Genomic DNA, 27,705 nt, shown 5'->3' on the forward strand with positions numbered 1-27,705 from the left:
CTCTCAGAAACACATAGGTGCTGGATTTACTACTTTAAGAAGTGGTTTCCTATTATCGTGTTCTGGTCACTGTGGACTGGAATAAATCTGAATTCATCTCCTTGGTTTTAGATAGAGCAACAATTACTTTCATTCTTACAAATGATGGGTATCTTTTGTATTATTTGATCTTATTTTATTCTTGTGTCAGGAGCGGTGTGTTAGGAATGGTGTTGTCTAGGAGGAGCTGGAGTAGGGAAGTGGAAAAGATCTAAACACATTGTATGCTCAGGTGAAATTACCAATAAATATAAATAAATACAGCTAAAATAAAATAGACTATATTTTCTCAAGTTTAGAAATTGCTTTTTACATTTTGTAATCCCCCAAATTTCAATGTATTAACGTATAAAAACAACTTTGCATAGGGTAGATTGGCTTTCAAGCACTATGGTTAACACAAAACTATATATACTCTAAAAAAATATCAGAAAATGTTTTACTTAAAGTTTATATTTTAATAGACAAAATTCTGGATTTGTAGAGTAGTAATTGCATAGGGAAAAGCAGATCTGGATGTATTTAAGTACTCATTTTGGTGTTTGCTTGTGTATGTATCTTTTGTACCAGCTGTGGATTTTCTCTAAAGACGACATTCTGGAATCTGTCTAGGAGCCACGTGTCTTTGAAGTATGTTCTGCTTTGTCCTAACAGCACTCTTGGACATTTTGAGGGTGAGCTCTGGATGTGATTTGTTTAGTGCAGAGAAAGTACTGTCTTTGTTCCTTGGCTGTACAATGTGGTGTAACACACAGGCAAGATCCCCTCACTTAGGGAAAGAAGACACAGGGCTATTGTTTTTGTAATTCCCTCCATCCTCACAGATAAAATACTTCTTGTTTTCTGGCCACTTTATGGGAGGAGTCACTTAAACAATCTCCCTCAGTGTTACCCAGAGTGCAAGCAATTAACCAAGTACCAAAGTTGCACCAACCCATCTTCTGCTGCACAAGGAAGTTGATGAGCTGTAAGGAAACTGCATCCTTGCTATAGGCTGTAATTGAACCTTGAAAGCAGAGAAGTGGATACTTTCACAGCAACTATTCAACTATTCAGGAGAAAAGTGTGCATGGCACAGGGTGGGCCAGGTGGCGTTCCCTCTAGAACCTCAGACTCGCTAGCTTTGAATTTACTCCTGTGCCTTTCCTGTTTGACCCTTCTTGTGAATGCTACATGGACACGTAGCCTACAAACTTGGATGCACCTATTACTCTGCCCTCTTCATTGATTTTCAAATGCAACATACACAGGGATCTTACTTTTTAATTAGTCGTTTATTCTATTTGTCTCTTTCTGGTACAATGGTCATCAACTTGATCAAAAGGCTTACCCTCAATGCTGGATTACTGCAGTCAGGTCTGAATTGGTTCCTGTCTCTCCAGACTTTATGCCCCCAAGTTCATCTTTAATATCATCCACAGGATTCTTCTAAAATTATGTATTTCACAGTGCTGTTCCTGAAGGGAGAACCTAATAGTGTTTTCTTACCACCTATCATAACCGGCTAACTCACTAATATTCCCTAAAAGACCTCTGTTGCCTATTACACTTACTCCCCCACCTTGTCACCTGGGCTACCAAACTATTTGCAACAATTATTGATCATGCAGCTTGTTCAGTTTCTGTGTCTAGCCTCACTAGTTTGAGCCCTGAGCATGCTGTCTCAGACTCACCTCTCTTATGACCTTTGCAAGGCAATATCACCTTATTTCCATTCTGGTTTCTGAGTTGGCGCACATGCTGCTTTTAGTTTACAAACAATCTTTAAACACATGCAACGGTGCACTTTGCCCATCATGTCATGATGTTTTTGTGGTTTGTTTGTCTTCCCCAGTATAAGGATACAGTGAAGGTGTTCTCTCCAGTGCTGAACTCAAGCAAAATAAATACTCTCTCCATACCGTTTAAAAGTAATTATATCTTTAGCAATCATGGGGATTTCTCTAGAAGAATAGAGTTCAGATTAAACTACTTCAGGTGACCCTGAAGTTACCATTCTTCAGCAGTAAACCAGATGATAATGGTTTCTAAATTTCAGAGCTACTGTGGAGAGTAAATAAGACAAAATAGAAGGTGTTTATCTGAATTTGTCCTGAAACTTGTGCTTTAAATCTAGTAGTTTTTATTATCATAGTTTCTCATGGAATTATCTCTAGTTTGCAAATATGTCATTATGGTTAGTGATAAAAAGTCATGTGTTTTGAGTCAGTATTGAATTATAAGTCCAAGTAAATTGAAATAGAATTGAGAAAGTAGAGCAAATTTTACACTGATTTGCTTTTGTTGCTTAGGTATACAACCAGTAAGCACTTATTTCTCTGTGTGCATCATGTAGACACACACTGAGGCATGTCCATGCCCCATCACACTGGAAGACTTACTCACATCACACACACATGCACACACATACTTGTACACAGCATTTCAGCAAAACTATGAAGAAAGTAAATGTGCTGGAACCTCCCATAAGACAACAATGCCATTTGTAGACAGTTGCCTTGGGCACTTGATCATTAGGAAGATTATTAGAAATTTACTCTGCTAATGAAAGATGCCGGGGGATTTTCACTAGAAGAAAGGCACAGACACAAAACAGCATTTCAGGATTTGGAGTATAGTAGTCACATTGGTCAAGAGTTCCCTGTGGCTCATTTTGCTCAAACCATGAAAACCAGTGTTTCACTGATGTAAAACCTTCATTTGACGTAGATTCATTTGTACCTTATGCCTGACTTGCTACATAGATAGGAGGAAAGGAGTAGAAGAGAGGCTATCACTGGAAAGGGGGTCATGTTTCCAACAAAAGATACTTTCACCTTTCCACTCAGCTAAATTCCAATGTCATGGGTTAATAAAATCCCTCTGACAGAAACTCCAATGTTTTTAACCTCACAATAAATATACCAATGTACCCATCTCCAAAAATGGTAAGGGTAGTTAAAGGATGACAAAATGATAAATACATTTGCATGAAGGGAATGTCGTGCTCAGGGAGACCTGGTGTATGGTTCCAGTGTCACCCTTTATACTGCAGATGAGAGCATGGAGGCCTCTGGACTACTTCCCTGCAGACACCTCCAAGGGAACTCCAAAATTCTTCCCAAGGGATGGCAACCGCGTAGCCTGTCCTCCCTGTGTATGCCACTCCCCTGACCCTGTCCTCTTAAGGTGCAGTTAACTTGGTAACTGAGTGTACCAAAGACAACATGCCAGAAGCGGGGGGAAGAGGGAACCTTCTAGACCTTGGTTTTTCTACCTCATCAGGTACAGAGCCTGCTGGGCTTCGAAGAAGTCAGCTTTGTAGTAATTGCTTTTCCTACCTTCAGTAGCTTTAAGCAATTAAGACTCCTAATAAACTCTAAATGTGTGATCTGGATTCGGTGCTGAGTGAGGCCACCTCACTCACTGCGGTGAGCACTGCAGCTCTTTCCCAAGCATTTCCCTCCCCTCTGAGAAACCCAAGGGCAGCTCAGAGAAAGAGTCTGGATCTAAGAATACCTCATCTTCCGAGAGAAAAGGGGAACACTTTCTAATTCTGCAATTGAGATGAACCCAGGAAAGAGATGGGTTGTCACTGCCTGTGAGTTCTTTCTTTTTCTAACACTGACTACCCAAGGTTCTTCCAGGGATTTAATGTTTATTTCACTTTAGACTCACAGGAGTATGGGAGATGGGAGGAGACCATTAAAAAAAACCAGATTCCTAGCCCACTCATCTGCAATTCTCATCTAATTCCAACCCTACCTGCTATTCTGTTCTGGCATTCAGAAACTCGTATTTTAAACAAACACATCTAAAATCTTCTGTGTAGGTAATTTGTCAACTACACTCTGAGGGTGACTGCAAATGATCACTGGAGGAGAGCCCCATCTGTGATGATGACCCAAGAATAATCCACCTACATGTGAGATGGGAAGCAAAGTCATCCATCAGAGGGAAACGGAGGATGAAATGAGGGTGCCGGGTTCACCTTACAGACTGGTTATACATTTCTGTTCTTTATTTCAGTGGGTTAAATAGCAGAAGCTGATTTTTGCACGTTTCTGGTGAGCAGAAGCCAGAGTAAGGCTTAGGTATGGCTGTTGCCTTCTAGGGTCATGGAGGAAATTGATTCCAAGCCTTTCTCCTACTTTGTGGCCGCCTCAGGCGTTCCTTGGGTCGCAAAGAGCATTCTTTCGGGATCTCCATGTCTTGGTGCATCTGGATGCCTGTCTGTCCTAATTTCTTCCCCTCTGTAGAGGAGTGCTACTAATTACATAGGATTGGAACTATCCAATGACCTCATCTTAACCTGATCAACTGAAAAGATTTCATTCCTAAATTAGTTCCCTTTCATAGGCCCATGGAGTTAGTATTCAACATCATTTTGGAAGGCACACTTCAGTAACACAGGTAGTACAGGACTCACTTTATTTACACTGTAACAAGTGCTAGAGTTAGGAAAGAAGCAGTATTTAAACAGAAACAACATGAACCGAGCTCTTTACCTAAATACTCAAGCCTATCATTAAAGTCCTAATCATTAATCCAGCTGGCTTATTTAGAAAAGCTACATGGAAAAATGCTCTTTCAAAGTGGAAGTTGGCTTTATGTTGAGGAGAAAGCATGTGCATTGTAATAAATAAAGAGCCCTCAATTTGCTGTTCTTTGATCTAAAGAAGGGAGCCAGGTAATGAGGAAACCAAAAGGAGCCGGGGTAGAACCAATGTTCTTTTCGTATCTAAGGATATAAAGACTTTATAGAGATTAAGAATCTTAAGTTAAGCTGATTTCAAAAAGTTTATGATGCAAAGGTTTGGTGACGCAGTAGACTATGGAACTGGAAGGCTCAGCAGAGCCTGAAGCTAAGGGATAGCATTAGAAACATATTGGGAATTTAAAGGGCTATTGGAAACAGAGGAGGTGCTGTGGGAGCCTCTCTGCCTTGGGCCTATGAGGCCAATACTGCTTCTTAGCCTAGTAACTGTGAGATCCATCTATACTGTGGCCCAGTCAGAAGTTCTCTTGGCTGTATTGCGGAGTAGAATTTGTTGTAATAATTATACTACAGTGATTTATGCATTTACTATCAGAATGCATTTGGTTTTGTTTCTAGTTTGGGGATATTATGATAAAAAAAGCTGCTGTCAATTTCTGCATACAAACACGTGTATTAACCTGGGATTACACTTTACATGGGGAAACATCAAAGAGTGGAACCACACAACAAAGTGTGTGCTTAAACTTTGTAAGGTACAATGGCTGCACAGTTTTTACCCCACTAAGGATGTTCAGAGAGTATATGTGCCCACATGCCTGACAATGCAGTCTTTTCCGCGTTATCCTTTAGTTGGATGGATAGACACTGTCTCATGATGGGTCAGAATTGCACTCTCTGAGGATATTTTCATTATTTCACTCATTGTCACGAAGGCTCAGTCATTATAAAGGGGTTTTCCCTCTATTTTTAAACATGGGCTTCAGGGGCTGTGGAGACCGCTCCAGCGCTGCAGAGCGCTTGCGCTCTTGCAGGAGACCCAGGGTTGGTCACCTACACGGCAGCGCACAAACGCCCATAACTCCATTTCCAGGTTGTTGCCACAGGCACCAGGCACACACACACGGTGCACATACACACATACAGTAAGACATCCACAACCATGAAAATGAGAATCAAAAAGCATAAGGTAGACATTATTATTCTAGGAGCTCTTGATTCAGAGCAAAATAGCCCAGAAGCAGAACGCTCCCTCAGATGTCTGTCCCGACCTTCTGTGGTCTTCCCGCCATAGTCAAGATCATTCTGGTATCTCTGTTTCGACTGATAAGCCACCTTTCTCATGTGACCTCCAACCAAATCCATAGTTCACAGCAGGGCATGATCTCTTCTGTGAGGTTTTGCTAAATGTACAACCTGATTCCACTATTGTAGTACCAGACAGAAGAGTTTCTCTGCCACGAGAATCCCAGGGACTGCACCTACTCATCTTATGTCCCCCAAACCTCCTGGGAACCATCGTCCTTTTCCTTGGCTTTAGAATGCCGAGTAGCTGTAATGATACTGTATGTCTCCATTTCAGAACAATTCCTCTCACTTAGGGGCACCTACCTTTACATTTCCATCTTGCCTTCTGTGGCTTTACTGCTTGTTCTTTATATATACATACATACATACACACACATATATATGTATGATTTTCGATTTTCTGAATGTATCAAAGTTTGTTTTTCATTTCATCTTGGTTGCTCTCATGTTTTGGTGATTATGGACACAGCTTCTACAAACATCCATGGACAAGTTTTTGTCTGAACATAAGGTTTGGGTATTTTTTTTTTTACTCACTTAAAAAAAAGTACTTATTTTCTTTTTGTTCAGTTTTGCCTGGAGAGAAATTTAGTTTGAATGTAAGCTTTCTTATTCTGTTTAATGTTAGTAAGGAAAACTGAGTTCTAAAAAAAAATACTGGAAAGAATAATTTAAACTGCATTAAAATGCTCTACAATATTATTATAATGTATCAGACAACATCTAATCAGTTAATGGTTACAGCTGTGTAATGTATATGCAGTGTAGTCCTAGAACCCATTTCATTCTGGAGAGGTTGAAGTTCTACTCAATGGACTTCTCAGTTTCCAAGAGGAAAATCTACCATTTTTATCCTAATAAATTATGATGCAGAATAGAGACGGAGCATTCTTTTGCATGTGTATAGATGACCCATTTGGGCCAGCTACCCCTAAGCCAGGTTGGTAATGAATCGCTTTTACCTGACACTGCACAGACAATCCTGTAAATTATGTATGCTAGCATGATTATGTAGTGAATGTCTCCACATAAGAAAGGACCTTAAGTCAGTACACCCTCAAGGTGGTACATGTCTGCAATACCAGCCCTCACGAGGATGGGGCAGGAGGAACATGAGTTCAAAGCCAGCCTTAACTATGCAATGAGATCCTGTTGTAAAAATACGGATTCAGGTTATCTATCCAAAACCTAGAGCTATAAAAGCATGGGCATCTCTTTGGCTCACACATCCAAGGGTCAGCGCTTTGGACACAGCTAAGCAGAGTAGTTCTCCTTACCTGAAGTCGCTCAGCTGTCCCTTCAATTCCTCTGGCATGTCTTCTGTTAGGAGGAATCGTCTCAGGCTCCACTGGAGTTCACATTGGACTCCGCGTTTCTGAGGAAGAGAAAGCAGCTGTGAACAAGGGACTGCTCTTAGCATTTGCATATCATAATTCAAGCTGTTGTCAGTGAAATCAGGGCCCAAGATCAGCTCAAATTTAAGGAGAAAGGGGCTGTAGATTAAGAGGAAATAAGCACGACAGTTCCTGTGCATATCTGTAATACGCATATCTGTAATACGTGGGAATTTAGTGAGGGGCGAGTCAGAGAGGCCCCTGGTCAGCCAAGGCTCTAACACAGCGCTAGGAAAGCTGAGGGCGGCTTCTTGTACGATGTTGGGGAGGCATTTTGGTGTTTCAACAAGAGCACCTATATGAGTAGGTATATCCTAAAGAGAAAACCTTATTCTATATTAATCTATGTTCTGTAGTATAATCCTATGTTTTAAGACACGGGAAGACAGCTGGGCATGGGCATGGGTACCTCCCATCCCAGCATTCTGGAGACTGAGGCAGGAACATTGAGAGTTGGAGGTCAGCCCAGGTTACATAATGAAAGCCACTCTCCAAAGAAAATAGAGACTCTCGACTACCCATATCCTCCACTGTGCTATTCACAATAGCTAGGAGTGGAATCAGCCTAAGATCACCTGGTGAGTGGATAATTCAGATGCAGTACGTATACACAACAGAGTATTATGCAGCTGCAAGGAAAGGAAAACTTACAGGAAAATGGATGTAACTGGGGAAAAAAAACATTCTGAATGAGGCTACCCAGACCCAGAAAGACAAATGCCACGTGTTCTGTCTCATATGAGGGTCCTAGCTTTACTTGTTTTGCCTTGTGTATTGGACGTGGAGTACTAATATCAGCAGGAGCTTAGAATGGGCCACAGGCTGAGATTCACTTCAGGAGAGGCGAGAAGACAGAAGTGAAGTGAGAGCAGAGAGTGCCAATGCCCAGGGGAGAAGGAGTCACGCAGGTAGAGGAGTGACGGGTAGGGAAATGAAGGGCCAAGGGGAGATTTCACCAAAAGGAAGCGTGCATGGAGAAGCTCCTTAGGAATCTATGATCGTGCAGTTCAAGTGCAAAGATATAACTGTAGAGCATATGCATGATGGTTAGTTTGTTATCAATTTGACACAAGCAACAGCCTCTTGGAAAGAGAAAACTTTGAATGAGTAAATGCCAGATTGACCTGTAGGCAAGCCTGCGACGCTTTCTTTGATTAATGATTCCACAAAAAAGGGTTCATTCCAGAGATGGTGTCTTAGTTGGGGTTTCTATTGCTTTGACAACACCTTGACCAAAACACAAGCTGGGGAAGAAAATGCTTTTTGGCCTTATTCTTCTATATTGCTGTTCATCACTGAAGGAAGGAAGGGCAGGAACTCAAACTGGGCAAGAACCTAAAGGCAGGAGCTGATGCAGAAGCCGTGGAGGATGCTGTTTACTGCTTTTGTTCCACGTGGGTTGCTAAATCTCCTTTCTTATAGAACCCAGCAACACCAGTCCAGGGATGGTACTGCCTATAATGATCTGGGCTTTCCCCTATCAACCACTAATTAAGGAAACACTCTATGGACTGGCCCATAGCCCAATATTAGGGAGGCGTTTTCTTAACTAAGAACTAAAGGACTATATTTTGTGTCAAGTTGACAAAAGTTTAGCCTGCACAGAGAGTGATTCTAACTCTGGATAGGTGGTCCTGCATAGTACAAGAAAGCAAGCTGAACAGGTCATAAGAAGCAAGCCACTAAACAGCATTTCTCCATGTCCTGTGCCTCGGTCCTTGACCCTGGGATCCTGTTTTGAGTTCCTGACAAGCCTTCCTTTGATGACTGTGATATGGAAATATAGATGGAATAAACCATTTTGTCCCAAGTTGCTTTGGCCATGGTGTTTTATCATAGCAATAGGAACCCTAATGTCTTAATTGGGTGCTTTCTGTAATTTCATGATGTTGCTAGCTAGTCTTTCTACACACTTTATGCCTTTAACATCGGCTTGACTCTGAGGGATTGTCATCATTGCCCTAATCTTTAATAAGACAAGATGAAGCTTGCTTTCCTAAGTAACTTGATTTTTCTTGTATGCTCATAAGTACCAAGTGAAGACACTTTCCAGTTCATAGTTCCGTTTAACTCACTGACTACTACCCTCATTGTTTACAGCCAAGACAATAGCTCTAGGGTTCTGAACTAATCCAACCCCACAATTTATCTCTTTTATATTTTCTACTGACCAAAACCCATTCTCAAAAAATAATCAAAGCAACTGAAAATTCTCTTCACTGTTAGTGACACTGAAAATTGGGACAACTACTTCAAATACCATCAGCCAGTTTCTTAAAAATATAGGTGAAACTCATGCCACTATCCGGAATTGCTCATTTTTTATTTATCCAAAATGATTTTAAAAATGTGTATCCACCAAAAGACTTCATGTGGGTCTATAGCTATTTTAGACATCATTACAAACATGTGGAAACAACTAGACTATTTGCCATGCAATAGGTGAGTAGATAGTGTAATAACCCTAACTGTTTGTCACAAAGAGGTAATCTATCACAGCACAGTTGAGTTGGATGATTCTTTAATAAATATTGCATTTCAAAAGGTTCCCCAGCTATAGGGATGTCAAGAAGGCCATTGATTACAGTGTATTAATTACTGTTTGTTGTTATGATCAATGACAGACAAGAAGCAATTAGAGAGGAAAACTTCATTGGGCTCCCAGTTTGCAAATACATTGTATGCCAAGGAAGCTTGGGGCAGAAGCAGCCCTTGGGTGTGACAGCAGGAATGCCAGGCTTCTTGCTCACATCTAGACAGACTGGGAAGCAGAGAAAGGAATTCTGCACTAGCTGGCTTTCCCCTACACACCCTGCTTTGCCCAGTCCAGGACCACCATCTGTGGAGTGGTGCCACCCACATTCATTGGGGTTCATATTCCCTCAGCTAATCCTCTCTGGAAACACCCTTAGGGGCACACCCAAAGGTATTCTCGAGTCATACCCTAAACATTACTTAATCTAAACAAGTTGACCTTGAAGATGAACCATCACACAGAAGTTTGAGGAGCACATTGGAAGGTGGAGTCTTGGGGAATCAGTTCATTGAGAATATTCTGCAAGGCATTGCAGTGGTAGGTTCAAGACAAGATACATGACAAAATTCTGGAGAATGAACCCCAATGGAAATGGTGTACTCAAAGCAATAAAAAATGGTAGCAATATCTGTTCATTAATCAGATCAAATGCTCCTTGCTAATGCAAGATCTCCACGACCAAGGAAACTGGGAAGGAGTATCGCACTATATGTACAGTCTCTGTACTTAATTTTTATGTGAAAATAAAGCTCTCAAAATTTATTTTTAAAAAAGAGCATCTTCATACCTCAAGCTTTCTTTGTCAGAATCTGATGCTAGGTTCAGAGACATCTGGTTATGTCATTGTCCCTAAGGCCTTAGCCCACAATCGAGAAGACACAGCCATCGTGCTAAACAACAGTCTGAGAATGCTCACGTAGTCCAGCACATGGGACTGGAACAAGATGAGGTGTCATCACCTCCACAAGAAGAGGGCATCACCAAATGGAGAAGATGAATTCAACTCTCCACTTAAACAAGTTTGGCAGGAGGGGATTAAGGACTTGCCAGTTTGCAGGTAACAATAGAGATGGCAAAATAATGAGAACATGGTGGGGGAGACTCTCAGAAACAGGGGCAGATGAGTTTTCTTAAGAGGTAACATGTCCTCAGGAGCTTCCTGGGCTTTGCAGAGTCTTTGGGAAAAAGAGTCTTTCCAGCTATGACTCTGAGCCTGGGCTGCCTCTTTCCAAAACACTGCTGTCGCATTAGTTTAGTCTCCCAATGAAAGAAACAAATCCCTAAAGCCTTAGGAGTCATTGCAGTGGGAATGTCAACCCCAGTTTTGAGCATGACAAGTATTGCTGGAGCTATGGGTGAGGGAAGGCATCGGTGTGTACTTGCACGGCATTTCTGCCACTCAGAACACCTCAAGTTCAAGGAAGGAGAAGCTGTTCTGTAAGCCGAGGAGAAGACAGGAGAATTGATGGATTCCAAGTAGACACTGAGTGAGACTTGGAGGTTCACTGTTGATCTGTTCTCTCCAACTAAAAGCAATCGCCAACAGGTTCTTTTTAATACTAGTCTAGACGAGGTTTTGCAATGTTGCAGGTTCTTAATTGCAGTAATTACTGCCTGAGAACAATTAAGCAGTCACTACCAAACATTTCTATTGGGTGAATCTAGTGTCCTATTAATAAACAGTCATGGAGTTATCTCTCTCTGGAAAAACCTCCCTGGCTGGTTCTATACTACAGAAATCTCAGGCCAGGTTTGTTCCCACACATTTAGAGTTCACGGAGCAGCTGTGTCTGTCTGAGCCAAAATGGTCTCTGTTCCTCTGAGAGCCAGAGGCAGGTTATGCAGCTGCCTGATGCTACTGTCACAGTGTTCTTGTTACTAATTAAAGGTAGTAGCTGTGAATTCAGTGTGAGAGACAATAAGCAGCCATCACTTACCCATAGATGACCTGGATTTGCCTTCTGCAAATCCCGGTTCCCTCGGCCTGGCTCCTTGCAAATTAGGCCTCTAAGCATCTCTTCTCTGGGGAAGCAGTTTTTAATCTTTAGATCAAAGCCAAATCCGAAAGATAGCTTTTATTTTGAATCAGAAATTTCGTATTCTAAATTGTCATTTTATCTACAACCACCTACTCCAGCCTTCTAGCTGGGATGGAGTTTCTTTATGTTTCGCCGTTCAATTGCCGTGCTGGATTTATTATTTCAGGAGAGTTTCTTGTAAGCCACAGTCTTTTTTTTTTTTTTTTTAAATAATGTATCCACATTATGGAAACACAGGATGGTAGAGCTAGATGTCAGTCAAAGTGCTCCCTGTTCTCAGTGTTAGCTGACTCAGTCCAGCCCTGAGAGGAAGCTTGAAGGAGGCTGTTAAATCTATTCATAGATTCGGTGATGTTCCAGCCACGGGGAGAGGTTGCAAATGACGCATGTAGGCACCATCAGTGACATAGGAGGAGGCTGCTGAGGGGGAAGGAGAGCAGAAGTGGGGGTGGACATGCGATCAGAGGCCATAGCATGCGTGATGCCAGCCAAACCATTTCTCCGCAAAGACACATCACAAAGACTCAGTAGAGTCGGCTGCCCTGACCCATCTTCCATGGCCTTTGTCTGAACTGTCATGTGCATTAGTGACCCTGAATATACTCCTTGTATGCACGCAGACACTGCTGAGTCTGGGGACTCCAGGCCACCTGCAGTATTACTAACAGATTGCCAAGGACTGGTGGAAACAAACGTGGAAAAGAAACGGTGGGCCGTAAGGAAGATGCAGATGGGAAGACAGTCCTCCGTCCATGCTCCTTGGACGGACAAATTAAGGCCCTGGTTCTAGATCAGATGGGAAATAACATAGCTTGGTGCCTGGGAGAGATTGCAGCAGACTAACGAATTGAGGGTGGGGGTGGGGGAGTCCAACATATTGCTGCTGGTAGATGGAAGATTACCATAGAAATTTTAGGGTTCTTTGTTACATAAGACTAACTCACACTGATTAGTGAATATGCATGAACATATTCATAGATTCCCAAACAAATGAAAATTCCCTTTCTATGATCCCTTCTTATAAACAACCATTTATTGAGAGCCTACTAATGTCAGGGTGTTAGGTGTTGCACACAAATACCAATAGTTCTTGTCCCATTTATGACTACAAGAGTACTAAACAGGGTCTGAGGAACAATATGGGCCAAGCAGGTAATAATGGAAAGTTTTGCTTCTCCAAGTTGAGAGATTCTGTCCGCCATGCCAGGAAGAGCTGTTACAACTAACGAAAGGTCATGTAACAGAAAGGCCAGGGGGATTGGTGGTGTCTCTCTCATCATCAGGACCATTCAGGGAACCAAATATCCTCACTGGGGAATCAGATTAGATTTGATGCTCTCTAACGTCTCTTCAAATGCAAAAGTTACAGTTTTATATCTTATTTAATTGTTGTGTATATTTACACAATACATTTTAGTCTTGTTTCTCTACTTCAAGTCCCTCACACACACATCACCTCTCAAGTCAATCATTTATGTCCATGTCCTGCTTTGTGTATGGCCCGCTGAGTTTAAAAAGAGTTACTTGTATGAGGGTGGATAGAAGATTGATTCTAAAATCAATGGAAACAATCTAAAAGCTTTAGTAAAGTGCTTCAGGTGATAAGACACTTCCCAGTGTTGCTGGCTGCTTCTGGCTCCAGCCTAACCATGGTCCTGCTCTCTTCCCTCCTCACCAAGTGTTCTCTCATGCCTGGGTCAACAGAAGGAGCATCTGCCTGCTCATCTCTCCAGCTTATATAAGAAAAGCAATCTGGAAGAGTGGGGAGGTAGCAGGGAGAGAAGGGAGGCTCTCCGTCAACACCATCATGATGCCAATTGTTGCATAGAATAATAGTTTCCTTATGGCTTCTACAGGTACACGGTGAGTTTCAGCTGCATCAAACCCTTCCCTCCTGCTGTGAAGCAGACCCCTCCTTTACACTTTCTTTTAAGCTAGTTATGTCCTGTGAGAGCAGATGTCATTTTGTCTTTCTAAGGTCGGTTTGTTTTGCTTAATATATAATCAGTTCCTTTCTTTTTTTCTGAAAAGTGCCATGGTTTTATTCTTTCTTGAAACTGATTAATACTCCATTGAGTATGTCAGATTTGAAGAAGAAAAAAATTACTTTTTATTGTGCATAGTATGGATTTTTGTTTGTTTTGATTTTTGTCATTTGGTTTTTTTTTTTAATTTTTTTTTGTTTGTTTCGTTTGGCTACATGTGTATTGGTGTACCCATGTATGCCTGGTTGCCATGGAGTCCAGAAAAAGGCATCCGGTCCCCTGGAACTGGCATTTCAGGTGGCCGTGAGCTGGGAACTGAACCTAAGTTCTTTGTGAGGATAGAAAGTGCTCCTGACTGCTGAGCCATCTCTTGATCCTGAACCCATGTCTAACGTTTTATGGTGAGCCTCAGTGTCCTTATATGAGTAAACTTATTTGATTTTATGAGGATTCAACAAGGCTCAAAGTAAATTCCATCCAGCTGTCTATTATGCTGTTAGGTGAATAAAGATAGCTCCATTCCTAAATTGTTGAAAAGTAAAAAGGTGATTATTTTATAACATGTTAAATTTACATAACAATGGCACCTTGCTGTCCATTGATCATACTTTCTGGGGGATCCACACATAATTAGTTGTGTATGATGTGTGACACCTTTTGGGCTGATGTCTAGAGAATTTATTTTTGGACTTATTATAGAAAATGTGTGCCAGCTTCACACCTTAGAACTCAGTTTGTTTATTGAATATTAACTCCTTAACATTTGAATAACATTTTAATTCCATTCTTAGTTTATTTTTATCTATTCAATTAAATACATATGTATTATACATCTGTGGGATTACAATGTAATATTCACATGCACCGAATACCCTGTAATGTTCAAATCAGGGTATACATCACTCTCATCAAATACTAATTGTGGGGTTTTTATTTAATTAATTTATATGCATTTAATTAGCATATTTATTTATAAATTTGGCGGGCTTTATTAGGAATAGTTATATAAAACAACCCTTTGATGTTGGGAGATGGCTCCTTGGTCTAGAGTACTTGTTATTGTTTAGAATGGACCCAGGATCCCTTTCCAGAACCAACATGGGTTTCACAACTATCTGTTACACCAGCATCATGGCATCAATTCTCTCTTTTTCCATAAGTGTGGAAAAACAAGGGGTGCACATTCACACATGTAGATATTCAATACATACAAAATAAGTATAAGTAGATCTTCCAAAGGAAGAAGCAGCTCAATTTAAAAAAATGTAAGAAACTGGTGCTATAAATATCTGCCTGCTAAAATGCAACTAATATTTCACACTTGTCTCATTTTTTTTCCCTGAGCCAGAGATAGGTCCCCAATGTAAACTAAGTGGCTTCCAAAGACATGGTCCCGTAGCTCCCTTATTACTCGCTAGGACAAACCCTAAAGACCTCCCCTTCTGAATGCTCCCCAGCACAGCAGCATTTCAGATTGTCACTGTGTCTCCAAATGCACCTTGAGAGTCTCTTGCTGGAGGAGTATCCTTGCAGAGCTATTTTTGTAAGTTCCAGTCCTAGCTGAACCTATCCCCTACCGCTCACTGCCACCATGTGAGGAGTTCTAGCAATGAGAAATTCACAAGCAATGTGGCAGTGTTCTATTCCCTTTGTTTTTCCAAGTCCAAAAACTAGCAGAGACGGAAGTGTCATCAGATTATAAGTCCCTGCCTGCCTGTGAGCCTTGGGTGATCACCTTCTCCCGTATCTAGTACACATAACGCCAATCAGTTTCAAAGCACTCAAACTACAAGCAAGAAATAAACCATCACAGTCAGGGTGTTGTTTGCTACAGATATCCAGTCCATCTTGATTTTAAAAATCCTCATAAAAACTCCATCGTTTGTTCAAACCGACTTCTGAGAGCTCATGCTGGCAGGGTCAGAGTTGTGGGCGTTAAGGTACAGTATTGCATGTGTCAACAGCACAGCCAGTATGAAGAATCTGATGCACATTAGCAATCTAGCTCACTGTGAAGAGCCGTGAATCAGAGCTCCAATGCCTTTGGCTTCCCCAGAAAATATCTGTTATGTGTAGATGGAGACAATGGGAAGCACCGCTTGTGCCTAGGAGCTGTCTGGAAATGGCAGATCCCAGTGCCGGGTGATGACCATTTCAGTCATCCTTTCCTTTCGTTGTTTGTCACAGTATGTCAGTGAAGGTATGTCAGACGGGAAGCTTGAGAATGTAACTAGCAATCTAAGCAGAGCAGAACACTGAGGGCATTGGGCATGAGAAGACCAACTCTCCTATAGGTCACCCCAAGACAGTGACCTACAGACCAGATGCAGAGAGCTGGACTATGGAAGCCGTGCCCGCAGTGAGCTGGGTAAAGACGAAAACTTCTTAGTAGCAACTCTAAAGTCTGTGTCAGCTTCAAAGCTCTGCTTAGTTCTGGCTTGAACAGTGTGTTTGTTCTAAACAAGGACCCAGGGCCAGTGAGCTGAAAGACATCTTTGCACATCCCACAAACACCCGCTCTGTGCCGGGAACTGTGAGCAGAGAGAAAGCAGGATGGGTAGGGAGGACCAGCAATCCTTCCCAGGCACCTCGCTCGTCCATGCCAGTTTCCACAGCTTTATCTTGCTATTAGGCCTGTTGAGAGCACCAGCCCTTTCCCTAGGTCCTTTATGCCGTGTCATGTGCTTCGAGCCCGAGCTGGGATGGGTCACCTTGGGTTTTAATGCCTATGCGAAAGCCCCAATGAACTCTTCTTCTTCAGTCCACACTAATCCAAGGACGGCTTCTTGCGCTCTTAGAAAACACAAAAACACACGACTATCTAAAAAAATCTATATAAACTTCATCTATGTCTGTGTGGGTCAGAAACAGATTCCAGATAATGTGTGCTAGGAGATGTTCTGGTAAAAGAAATGATACCTTGCTGCATGGCTAATAAAATGCATCATCTGTCAGCATTGAAGAGCCCTTTTGAATCCTTAATTATTATCATTATGCACAAGTGTAAGTACTCTGGAATTTCATGCTGGGGTGGGGCCCTGTGAACTGCTCTTAACTTCCCCCACAGGGATCTCTGAGAAGCCTACTCCCGGAGATCAGCATATCCCCACCCCTCCCCTTTGAGAGGAGTTATTTGGGATTGTTTTAGTAACAACTGGTTGGACAGCAAAACTGTGTAAATTCTGTGGTTAGAAGCACTGATAGTCTCCTGGTTACAGTGCTTGTGCTAGATGACTTCCTAGCTGAGGTCACATAGTCACCTTTCCAAAAGTTGCAAAGGGGATTCCCAAAATTCTCCTAAGCTACCAACGAGCATCATTTATGTTCACAGGCACAAAATAGAAACCCTCTGAAGTGGAAGCTTTAACTTGTTGCATAATCTCCTCACTAGCAAAGTAAAGCAGAGTCTAAGCAACTGACATCACTAATAGCATCCTTCTGCATCCAGCCTACCTTTGTGACAATGGTATGAGTGTCCAGGGCCCCTGCCATCTGTGGTGGTTGCTGAGGGGTTTTCAGAAACATTATGAGAACATTATGAGGCTGCCTCCTTTTCTGAGGTGTTTGTAATCCGAATATAGGGTGTCCTCCAGAGAGATATGACAAGTAGTTCCCAAACACCAGGCTTATGTCAGACTGACTTGGGTTTCAAGTCTTTCTCTCCCACTTTCAGACTGTTTGAATCAGAATCCCAAATTCCATCTCTTGATCTGACATTTCATCATCTGCAAACTAAAAATGCTGACTAACTCATTTGAGAATTATCATGACTGGGGAGGAAAAATAGACTCACTGAGCACAGAAAATATTACCAAAGACCATGGCAAAGATGATCAAACAGTGGTTGGGATAGAGTAGTTACAAGCAAAATTATAAGGCATGCCATATGTATCTGATAGACATTTGAAAAAAAGAGAACCCCTTTGGGGCTAAAATAATATAAAAAAAAAAAAAAGTCTTTTAGAGTATAAAAGGACCTAAACTAATTTTAAAATTAAGTGTAAGATTCAGTTAAGGAAGGTTAGTATATAGACATTTCAAGTGGCCATTGTAGCCATGCCTAGTAGAAATATTCAGTCTGCACTGTGACCTATCGTAGTATTTAAATATATTACATAAATATATTACTTCACCGAGTGATTAATGAAATCCCCAGAGCTCCTTTGGAGAGACAGCTATTGGACAGGTATCCAGGTTTAGTTTCTCAGCAACCTCTCCTAATTGTTTGGTTCTGTTATCCTTCAGAGGTAACACCCTTGGATACTACCAATGATACAATTGAAACCTGAAGGTTAGGAGATAGAATTAACATTGCTAATCCATTGACCTGAAATAAGGAGTCTACACTGGATTATCTGGTGAGACTCCACACAATCACAGTGTCCTGAAGTATGGAAAAGGGATGTAGGCGGGAGAATGGGAGAGATGGCAAATTAAGATGGCTGACCTTGAAAGAGAAGAAAGGGTTCTTGAGTCAATGAATGCAGGCAGCCTGCAGAACTAAAAGGACAAAGAAATTGCTTCCATCCCAGAGGAGGCCTATAGCATCTTGGTTTCCACCCAATGTGAGTATACTGAACAAATGAATTCTAGGACTGTAAAATGACATATTTAAGTTGCTTTTAACACATCCACGTTTGCTGATTGCACATAGCGGTGGTAGATATTCATACAAAAGCCTTTTATTGATACAGACAGTCTACACTTATGTTCTGTGTTTAAACCTTTGCCCTCATATTTTAAGGACAAGAGTGTTCTCAACCTGGGAAGTATTGGTTTCGGTTCTGTGTTTAAACTTTAGCTCTTATATTTCAACATCAACAGCATTCTCATACTGTGAAGCATTTGTTTTTGTTTTTTTTTTTTAAGTAGTACAATAAAAGTCAAATGACAATGACCTTTAACTACCTACAAAGAAAGGTACTCTCACCCGAGAGTTCTCATAGGTGAAGGACTTCGTAGCTATGAAGATGAAAGGAGGCAGAGAAAGGAAAGGCAATGGAATATGGACCAGTGCTTTGTGTAAATGCCTCGGTCTGAGCTGTTGTGACTGTTTACCATGATTGGACTCCATCTATCATGTTTTGCTGTTTGCTTTATTGCATACCATGTAAACAATCCTAGTTCTAATGGCATCACATCCTGAGATATGTTGTTTCCATGCGCTAAATGGTTGGAGATGGTATTAATGTGTCTTAAAGAGTTTCCCACCATTTCTATGAATCACTTCTTTTAGAGGAGAAGTTTGAGACAGGGACTTGACACATGGCCCTGGATGCTCTGTTTTCACTCTTTTAGTAACTAACAGGATGGCAGTTGATTCCATGTAACTACACTGCTGATGGTTAATGTCCGGGTTACTACTCATCTCTTGTTGGCTTTTGACTCAACGATACTGGTTGTAACTGCCTTTCTCTTTGTGTTGTTAACTGGGATCTGTATAATGCTTCTCTCCATTTTTGTACTGAGTTATTTATCTCTAATTTATGGTTATTTGTTCCTGTCTTGCACACTGACTTTAAAATGTTGCCATCTTATTTCGCTGGCCAAATCTTCTAAGAGTACTAGTAGCATGCTTATTTTCCTGCTTGTTGTTGAAGTGGGAAGCCATATCTTCTCCTCAATCTTTCTTGCCTTTTCTGAAAGGAATTTCGCTTTCATAATCTGAAGTTTCTTCCTCAGAATAGACAGCATTGCCGAGCTTTTCTTGGGCATGTGTAACATTTCCTTTTGCTTTCTGACTCACATTTCTTTGCTTGTTTGTTGTCCTCACTGTTGTTGCAAAGGAAGTCAACAGTTGAGTTTCAAATAGTCACTTGGACAAGGAAAGTCTGTGTCCCAGCAACCCTCTGGTCCTGAGCATGTCTTCAACTTCTCTGGTGCCTTGTCCCTATCATCAGTCCCAAGCGTGGTTCACATTCATTAGTGGTTCTCAACCTTCCTAATGCTGGGACCCTTTAACACAGATAGTTCCCCATGTTGTGGTGACTCCAACCATAAAATTAGTTTTGTTGCTACTCCGTAACTGTAATTCTGCTACTGTTAGGAATAGTAGTGTAAATATCTGATATGAAACATCCATAGGGCCCGACCCATAAGTTGAGAACAGCTGTGTAAAAGGATGCTTCATAGTCTCACTGCTTTGTGACCTCTGAGGGAACTTGGGAAGAAAAAAAAATGCATCATTATAGCCATTAAAATCTAAGAAAAACTAGCTTCACCCTCCAGTGTGAGTGAGGATGCTACATATCACCTTGCAGTTGTTGAAAAAAATTTAAACTGTTGAACACTTTTGAATTCACCCCAGATCTAATGCTGACAGTTATTAGATTTGTTGCAAGATCTTGTGACTTAACTTACTAATGGATCTGTCCATATATCAAGGTTCCACACTTCAAAACCATGATAACTAAATGTCAATAGAATCCATTTATTTTGCAATTATGTGTCTATTGCTTTATGCATTTATAGATATAATTTAGGGGAAAGATTCAACGCTTCTTCAGAATACAAAGGTAATTGGAACGCAGCATACAGGATTTTCATATTAAAGCATGTTTTAGCTTCTTGCATCTCAGACTGCTGTATCTTAAGAACTCTTTCTCTCTGTTTTATGTTTTAGAAAAACATAGTCAAGGTTTGTGGCTGCACCCCATAGTTATAAAATCTGAATAGCAAGATAAATTTAATTTTGTTCTCTGAACAAATCTGGTACCTAACATACATTGTTCAAATTTTAATTACATATTCAAAAGAAAGACATGCATGTATTCTGGACCTTGAGCACCCTTCTTGCTTTGCTTTCGTCGAGCAGAGAGAATAATAAGCGTGCTCACCTCTCCTGTTCTCTGACCGATTTTGTGCTCTCTCTTTATCCAAGGTTGCATCTTCTTACACAGAGAATTTTAAAGCCTGTACGTTAGACAGATGGGAATGTGAATTCCTGCCTTATCACTTACTAACTCAGGAGAGTTGGAGAATTATTTAAAAAATTACATAACTGGATCAACCCTCAATTTTCTCACTCATATAAGAATTACAATAAAAGCTTTAACATTCTATCGCTTGGAAAATCAGAGACGATCTGTCATTGTAAATATTCAAGCACATTTTCTGGCCTGTAATTGGGGACTATTTAGTATCTTCCAGTAAAGTTTACTCTCACATTAAATAGACATGTAATAACTTAGTCAAGTTGACCTGGGGGGTAGCAACCTAACACTGGCAACAAAAATGACCAAATACTGACATGCCGTCTTCCCATATTCATTGTTTCTATTCCTCCCATGGGTTTTGAGCACTGCTAACAAGTGGGTATAGGGATACTTTACTTCGGTTTCTAGTTTGTTTCATCGCTTTGAGTGATGAAGGTTATTTATCTGGTCAAGAGCAATAACGCGTACGTGTGTGTCTTGCTTTGCTGCCTTGCCACACTGCCAATATGATGGATGCAAAAAGCTTCCATGATGATTTATGTGGCTGTAGGCAGATTAATAGATATGCAGGACACTCATTTATATTCCGAGTTCGGAGGAATTCATGTCTCTGATTCAATCCTTTATTGATGTGATAGATTTAGACAGCTTTGCGGCCAGCCTCTCACGGTGCCAATGCAGACACAAGGGCCATGACGCGTACAGCACAATTAGCTCTACACACATTGCCAGGGACAATATATCCAACCGAGTAAGATATAAAATCCAAGGGACAAAAAGGGGCACCCTTCAAATATGCCACTTATGAAACACGCACTGAAGAATGATCTACAGAGACATTTGCAAGTAGACGTTTTCCCTCTGTTTAATAGGAACAATATCATCTGCCAAGAACAGACCTCGGGAACCAAAGTTGGGGAGATAGAGTCATTAAAGCTGTTCCAGTTATATAAGGGTCAGGATTTGTTTATCAATAAAGAAGAAACTGAGCATCCCTTTTATACTGTACCCAAAGTGCTGCCAATTGGTGCAGGACTATACAGACACTGCGCTATTTAACTTCTCTTCATGTTGTATCAACTTGTGATGAACCCTCAGTCACAGAGGGACACACTGGGTACTGGTCCTTTATAGGCCGGGATGGCAGAAAAGAAATGTGGTGTTTATAAGTTCAAGAATTTGCATCTGAAACAGGACTGGAGTTCTAAAAGAAAAGTAGAAACAGGCCCTGCAGTAACTATGAAGATCAACAAGACAGGTTCTGGGATCATTTCACAAGAGACTACTGCTTAGGGCAAGAATAAAAGGTTAATAGACACTTCAAGGTCCTTTTTGTTTGCATGTCTAAGATTCAATAAATACAGGCCAGAGGAAAGGTCCTGAAGCTTAACATGTGCAGCAGCTTTATCTGCAACCTGCTTAGGTTTTCTACTCTCATCTGGCACATTCTGTAAACTCTAAGTAAAATATTATCTTGCAGTTGTAGTCGAAACCACTCACTGTGGTTTCAGTATAATCACCATAGGAGTGTCACACGATCATTACATTGCCTCTCCAGCATTTTCTGGGTGTTGTGAACACATGTAATCTGAACCACTGAAAGCCTTGTGTGACCAGAGCCTTACCTTGGCATGGGGGAGACAGCCTCTGAGAGTGGCTTTCAGATAGCCGTTCAGCACCCAAATGAGCAGAAGGAAATCAAGCTGAAGAAATAAGTGAGACCAATGGCTTCAAGCACTGAAACCAAAAGCAAATGCAACCAACGGATGAGACCAAATCAGAGCCCAAATAGAAGTTCACGGGCCACACTGCATTCACAGAAGTAGATGGTGATTTTCTTTTAGACAGAGTCTTGCAGTGTTATCTAAGCTAACCTCAGATTCCTGGCCTCAGGATGTGTTCCTGTCTTAGGCTTCCTAGAGACTCAGGCTACGGGATCATGCTATCACATTCAGCCGAAGACTGGAGATTTTAAAGCACTTTAAATGATATTCCATTACAACTGACTCCAGTCAATTCTCTCCCATTTATTTCCTCATATCCATCAAATCTGAAGCCTGAGCCTACAAAAAGTGATGACTATGTTGTGGTTTCAGTACTAATGCCTCGGCTTCTTTTCTGTTGTCATGCTTAGCTGATTTGACAAAAGCAACTTAAAGGAGAAACAGTTTATTTGGCTCACAAATCCAGATTAATGTCCTTCATAGTAGGGAACTCACAGAGGTGAGAACTGCGGAGACCTGGTCATATCACATCCACAGAAAGCATCAGAGTTTAACACGTTAGTGCATGGATGGTGGTGTTCAGTCTGTCCTCTCCATTTTATAGGGTCTTGATCCTTTGCTCAGAAAAATGGTCCTGCCTAAAATAAGGATGGGTCTTTCCCATCAACTAAAGACAATCCCTCAACGACATTCTGTAAGGCTCACCTTAATTCACACAGTAGATACACACTGCACAAAGGCCTGTCTCCGAGGTGTCATGTTAACAATACCAGCACGACTGGAAAGCTGAATAACTCGACAATTATTGTAATCTCATATACTATGTTTCAAGCACAGCTAAGAGTTTGACATGCAGTGTTGTTGACCCACTCCAGAGCTCAATGCATGGTAGAGCAATACCTGTGTCATGGCTTCAAGTTGAAAATGTTTAGCTACTAGAAAACTAGGATGCATATAATTAGTATCTACTCTGACAAGGAAATACATTTTAGAATAACTTAGGACATTATCAAAGGAAACCAGGGAGTTTGGGTTTGGGTGGATTCTTCACTAGAAATCTGGAAATTAATAGAAACACACACACACACACAGAGAGAGAGAGAGAGAGAGAGAGAGAGAGAGATGCACAAACACAAACAAATTGGAGTTTCAGCAAAACAATAATTTTGATCAGATTAAGCCATGTTGTACCAAAGAAACACGACCTTCAGAAACCATGCCTTGCATCTATGTCCCTTGACTCTGGCCGTCTGGACATACTCATGTGTTTGCTGGTCAGAGGGCAGCATCAAGTGTTGTTCTTTCAGAGACACGTTTCCCTTGTTTTGTGAGACAGATTATCTCACTGGGACGCATCACTTGTGGATTATGCCAGCCTGGCTCCACTTTGGGGAGTCTACAGCTTTCCAGTGCTGGGTTTACAAGCATATGCTACCACAGCCAGGTGCTTTTGAAGATACGGACTCCTGGAATTGAAGTCGATTGCTCATGCTTGTGCAGCAAACATTTGGGAAGCCATGACACCAGCCTGGTCTATCTCTCTCTCTGTATTAGTCATGGCTCTCTACAGGAACATAACCTATAGAATGAATATATACTAAAAAGAGAACATTAGATTGGCATACAGGCTACAGTCTAAATGTACAATAGTGGCTACCTTCACATTGGATTTTCACTGTAAAAATAAATATATCCTTTCTCATTTCAAGAAATTTAGAGAAAAAGCAGGATTAGGCACGTGCACACCTTTTAAAGAGAGACTCTTAATTCACCTGAATATTATTGTTTTAGTATGTCTCCTTTAAAACATGAAGGCTCAAGAGACCCCAGAAGTTTGTTAAGCGGACAGGCTGACGTGGGAAACTCTTGATAGGAAGCAGCATTCACCCAAGTGTCCCTGGCCCACTTTGCACCCTGTGGCCTTATGCTCTCTGGGGCACTGATTGCCTAATTTACACCCACAGCTGACCCATGAGGAGAGCCCACAGGGGTCATCAACTTTGAACGTAAAAGTTAAGGACATCTGTGATCACGTAACAGTTCTACAAACTTGCTTCAGTCATTTTAGCTTCATCTAAAAGTTATGTCCATAGAATAAACTATACTTAGCAAACTGTAGAACTAGCTGGCTTTACGGTTTTTCAGAAAATCAGGCAAAATAAGTTACTATTATTTTCAGTTTGGATTTTCTTTCATTGGGGTAGAGCCACAGTGGGTTAGTACTTGTAATCAAACACATCCAATAATTATTTTCAGCTTTCTCTTTCATCTGATATACAACATAAACAGAAAAATACAAAATTAATATATATATACATATGTATATATATCTGATGTTTTAACACTTAAGAAAACATATTTAGGCTATTTTTTCATTGCTGAAATCGTGCTAACTTCCAACTACATTTTCATCACTAAACCAATACTGTATTTCATTTTCAACTTCTATAAAATTTATTCTTTTATGAAATAATTTAAACAGATCAAATTATATGATTTTCCTTCTTCAATATGGAAAGATGTGACTTGCTTTCTGGACAATATGGATATTAATAAAGATTGCTGAAATGAAATTCAGCCTTACAACAAATTGCTTTTCATCTTATATCCAGAATAATTGTTTTTATTGAAACCGTTTCTTACTCAAGACTCTGCAAAAATGATAAAAGGATCTTTAAAATACTAAGCATAGACTAGGAATGCAATTAATAAATTAAAGGTGGTAAGAAAATGATGACTCAAATAACTACAAAGCACCCTAGGTACTGATGGGGGAGGATGGAGTTACCCTGGAGAAAGACATATGGGAAGGGGGTGTATTTGTGGTGTTTTGGCTTAACTTGTGACATTTAAATTAATGCTACTGGCAAGTAGCTTTAAAAATCAGTCACTATGAGACATCAAAGCAGGCTGGAAGCCCAAGATAAAATAATAATTATTAGTGATTCAATGCAGACAAGAAAAATATATAATTCATAGAATATTTTGACTTAAGTTATATTTAACAAATTCATAGGTTGTTATATTGAGTGCTCTGTGACCACCAACTTTCCCGTGGAGCAGACCCAGTGTAGTTACAGGATATAGGTTGAGGTCATTTGTTTCCCTATTGATTGCTATTCCCTTGTAACATCAGCAGGTATAGCTTTAATTCTTTCAAACTCTGTAATAATAGTATGGGAGAGAAATGCTATGTTTGAAAACAACAGGCCACAGCCGTCATTCAGAAAACAGATCACTGCATTGAGGCAGCTTCTACGCATAATGAACCGGATTTACAGTTTGAGGATTGGTCCTACAAACAGTGGCTGTAGGCTTTTTGCCTAAACCCAGAGGCAGGATAGCCATCAGGTACACCGCTCGCTCCACCCCCAGATCCAGGGTGGACCGCAATCCTGAGCACATCCATCCTCTCGATTCCCGTGATATTCCACAGAGGATACGGGAGTTTAAATAGGTAAAAGTGTAGGATTTTAGTTCAGGGAGTCTTATGTTATCTATATATGAAAAGACTGGCTTTCAAGATATTCCAAAGATGGGAATTCTCAACTAAAGCACCCCAACACTGGGGCGTGTGACAGTAATTCCTGAGGTAAACCATAAATCGTTGCTCCAAGTCATAATGGTGAAGTTTATAAAATATCCTGACAGAGCCCAGAATTAATTTGTGCATATATTTCCTGCAGCAGTTGCAACAGACTTGCTTGCCTGTGTGTTTTAAATACCTGAAGCATGGTGTCTCAAAACTCTGAAGAGTGCAGTCCTAAGTCTAGGTACTGACTGCATTGTTCCCCTGAAGGAAGAATCCAGGCCAGGCATTTGCCCTTTATGAAGAGTTGGCGCCCCTAGTGGCCTTTCTTGGCACTGTCCCTCTGTGAATGTCTTTGTGTCCCTTTTCTTTTTCCTCTTTCCATTTCTTTTTCTTTCGTACATTTTTTCCAACAGAGTTCCTCTGCGGAGCCCTAATTGTCCTAGAGCCCACTCTGTATCCCAAGCTGACCTTAAATTCACAGAGATCTGCCTGCCTCTGCCTTTCAAATGCTGGGACGGAAGACGTGTGCTACCACGGCCCAGCTGTATCCCTTTTCAAAGGAACCGGTCACACAAACGTTAAGGCTCACACTAATGATTTATTTCTTTTACTGAAAGGGGATTGCTCCCACAATATATTCTGTTTAGTTTCCCCTCCTCCAACACCTCGCAAACCATCCTCACCTCCTCACCCACTCGAATCCACATGCATTTTAAAAAGCGAAAGAGAAAAAGAGTAAGATAAAATAAAAACAAATAAAGCTAAATTGGACAAAACAAGCAAAGGAACAGAAAATCAAAGAGCCAACGAGAGGGGAAAAAAAATCACAAGAAACACATATACATACAAAGACACGCACAAATTTGCACACAGAAGTCCCATAAAGACAGAAACAATAATATATAATCAAGAGACCTGTAGGGAGAAAAAAACCCAGATAAAGCATTATGAGATCAAAAAGAAAACAAAATTTAAAAAAGGAAAGGAAGAAGGTCCTGGACTTGTGGCTTGTCCTAGAATGCTATTGGTATACCCATTGAGACTCCCTCGGAGAAAACTGGTTTGTTTAGTTTTGTTTTTCCTTAAGGAGCAATCATCCATTGGAGATTGCAGATAGCTTCCGGCTTAGGGATGTGGTCTCTCTCTACTCTTGTCTCTACTCTCCCGCCTCAGCACTGGGACCCCATCAGGTTTAGACCTGAGCAGTCTCTGCATGCTGTCACAGTCTCTGAGTTCATATGTGTGCCAGTCCTGTGGTGCCCAGAAGACCTAGTTTCCCAGGTGCCTTCCACCCTCATTGACTCTTAAAATCTTTCTCTCTGCCTCCTCTTCTGAGACCCGAGGGAAGGATTGGATGGAGACATCCACTTAGGACACAGTGTTTCAAAGTCTGGCGCTCCCTGTATCTGTCCAATCCCGAGTCTCTGTGTTTCCATCAACTGCAGGAGTCATTTTAACTGGTTTCCAACGAAGAGGGTCACACTCTGTGGTGCTCAGTGTTGGAGCCCTATACTACTTTATTTGGAGCTTGGAATTGCTCTCTGAGCACTGAAGCCACCTGGGTCCAGACTATCAGGAGATAACGAAAACCTTAGCCCTAAGTAAGGACAGGCTCTGATGTCACTCTGGCTCACATCAATCATTTTAGTGTTCCTTACTATTTCCTTCCGGTCCACCCCTTCCTCTTCTTCTGCTCTCACCAGTCCCATCCTCACACAACAACAACATCACAAGAG

General features: G+C 41.1%; 1 protein-coding gene across 1 annotated transcript in view; it reads right to left on the reverse strand.

The window, feature by feature from the left end:
* Positions 1-12,126: 12,126 nt before the first annotated feature.
* LOC127221027 (arginine/serine-rich coiled-coil protein 2-like) overlaps positions 12,127-27,705 on the reverse strand; it is a 40,983-nt gene continuing 25,404 nt past the window's right edge. Inside the window, 2 exon segments of the mRNA XM_051182923.1 lie at positions 12,127-12,579; positions 17,232-17,282. Coding sequence (XP_051038880.1) covers positions 12,127-12,579; positions 17,232-17,282 — 504 coding nt within the window.

The sequence above is a fragment of the Phodopus roborovskii genome, unplaced genomic scaffold (assembly GCF_943737965.1).
Source record: "Phodopus roborovskii unplaced genomic scaffold, PHOROB, whole genome shotgun sequence".
NCBI classification, from domain to species: Eukaryota; Metazoa; Chordata; class Mammalia; order Rodentia; family Cricetidae; genus Phodopus; species Phodopus roborovskii.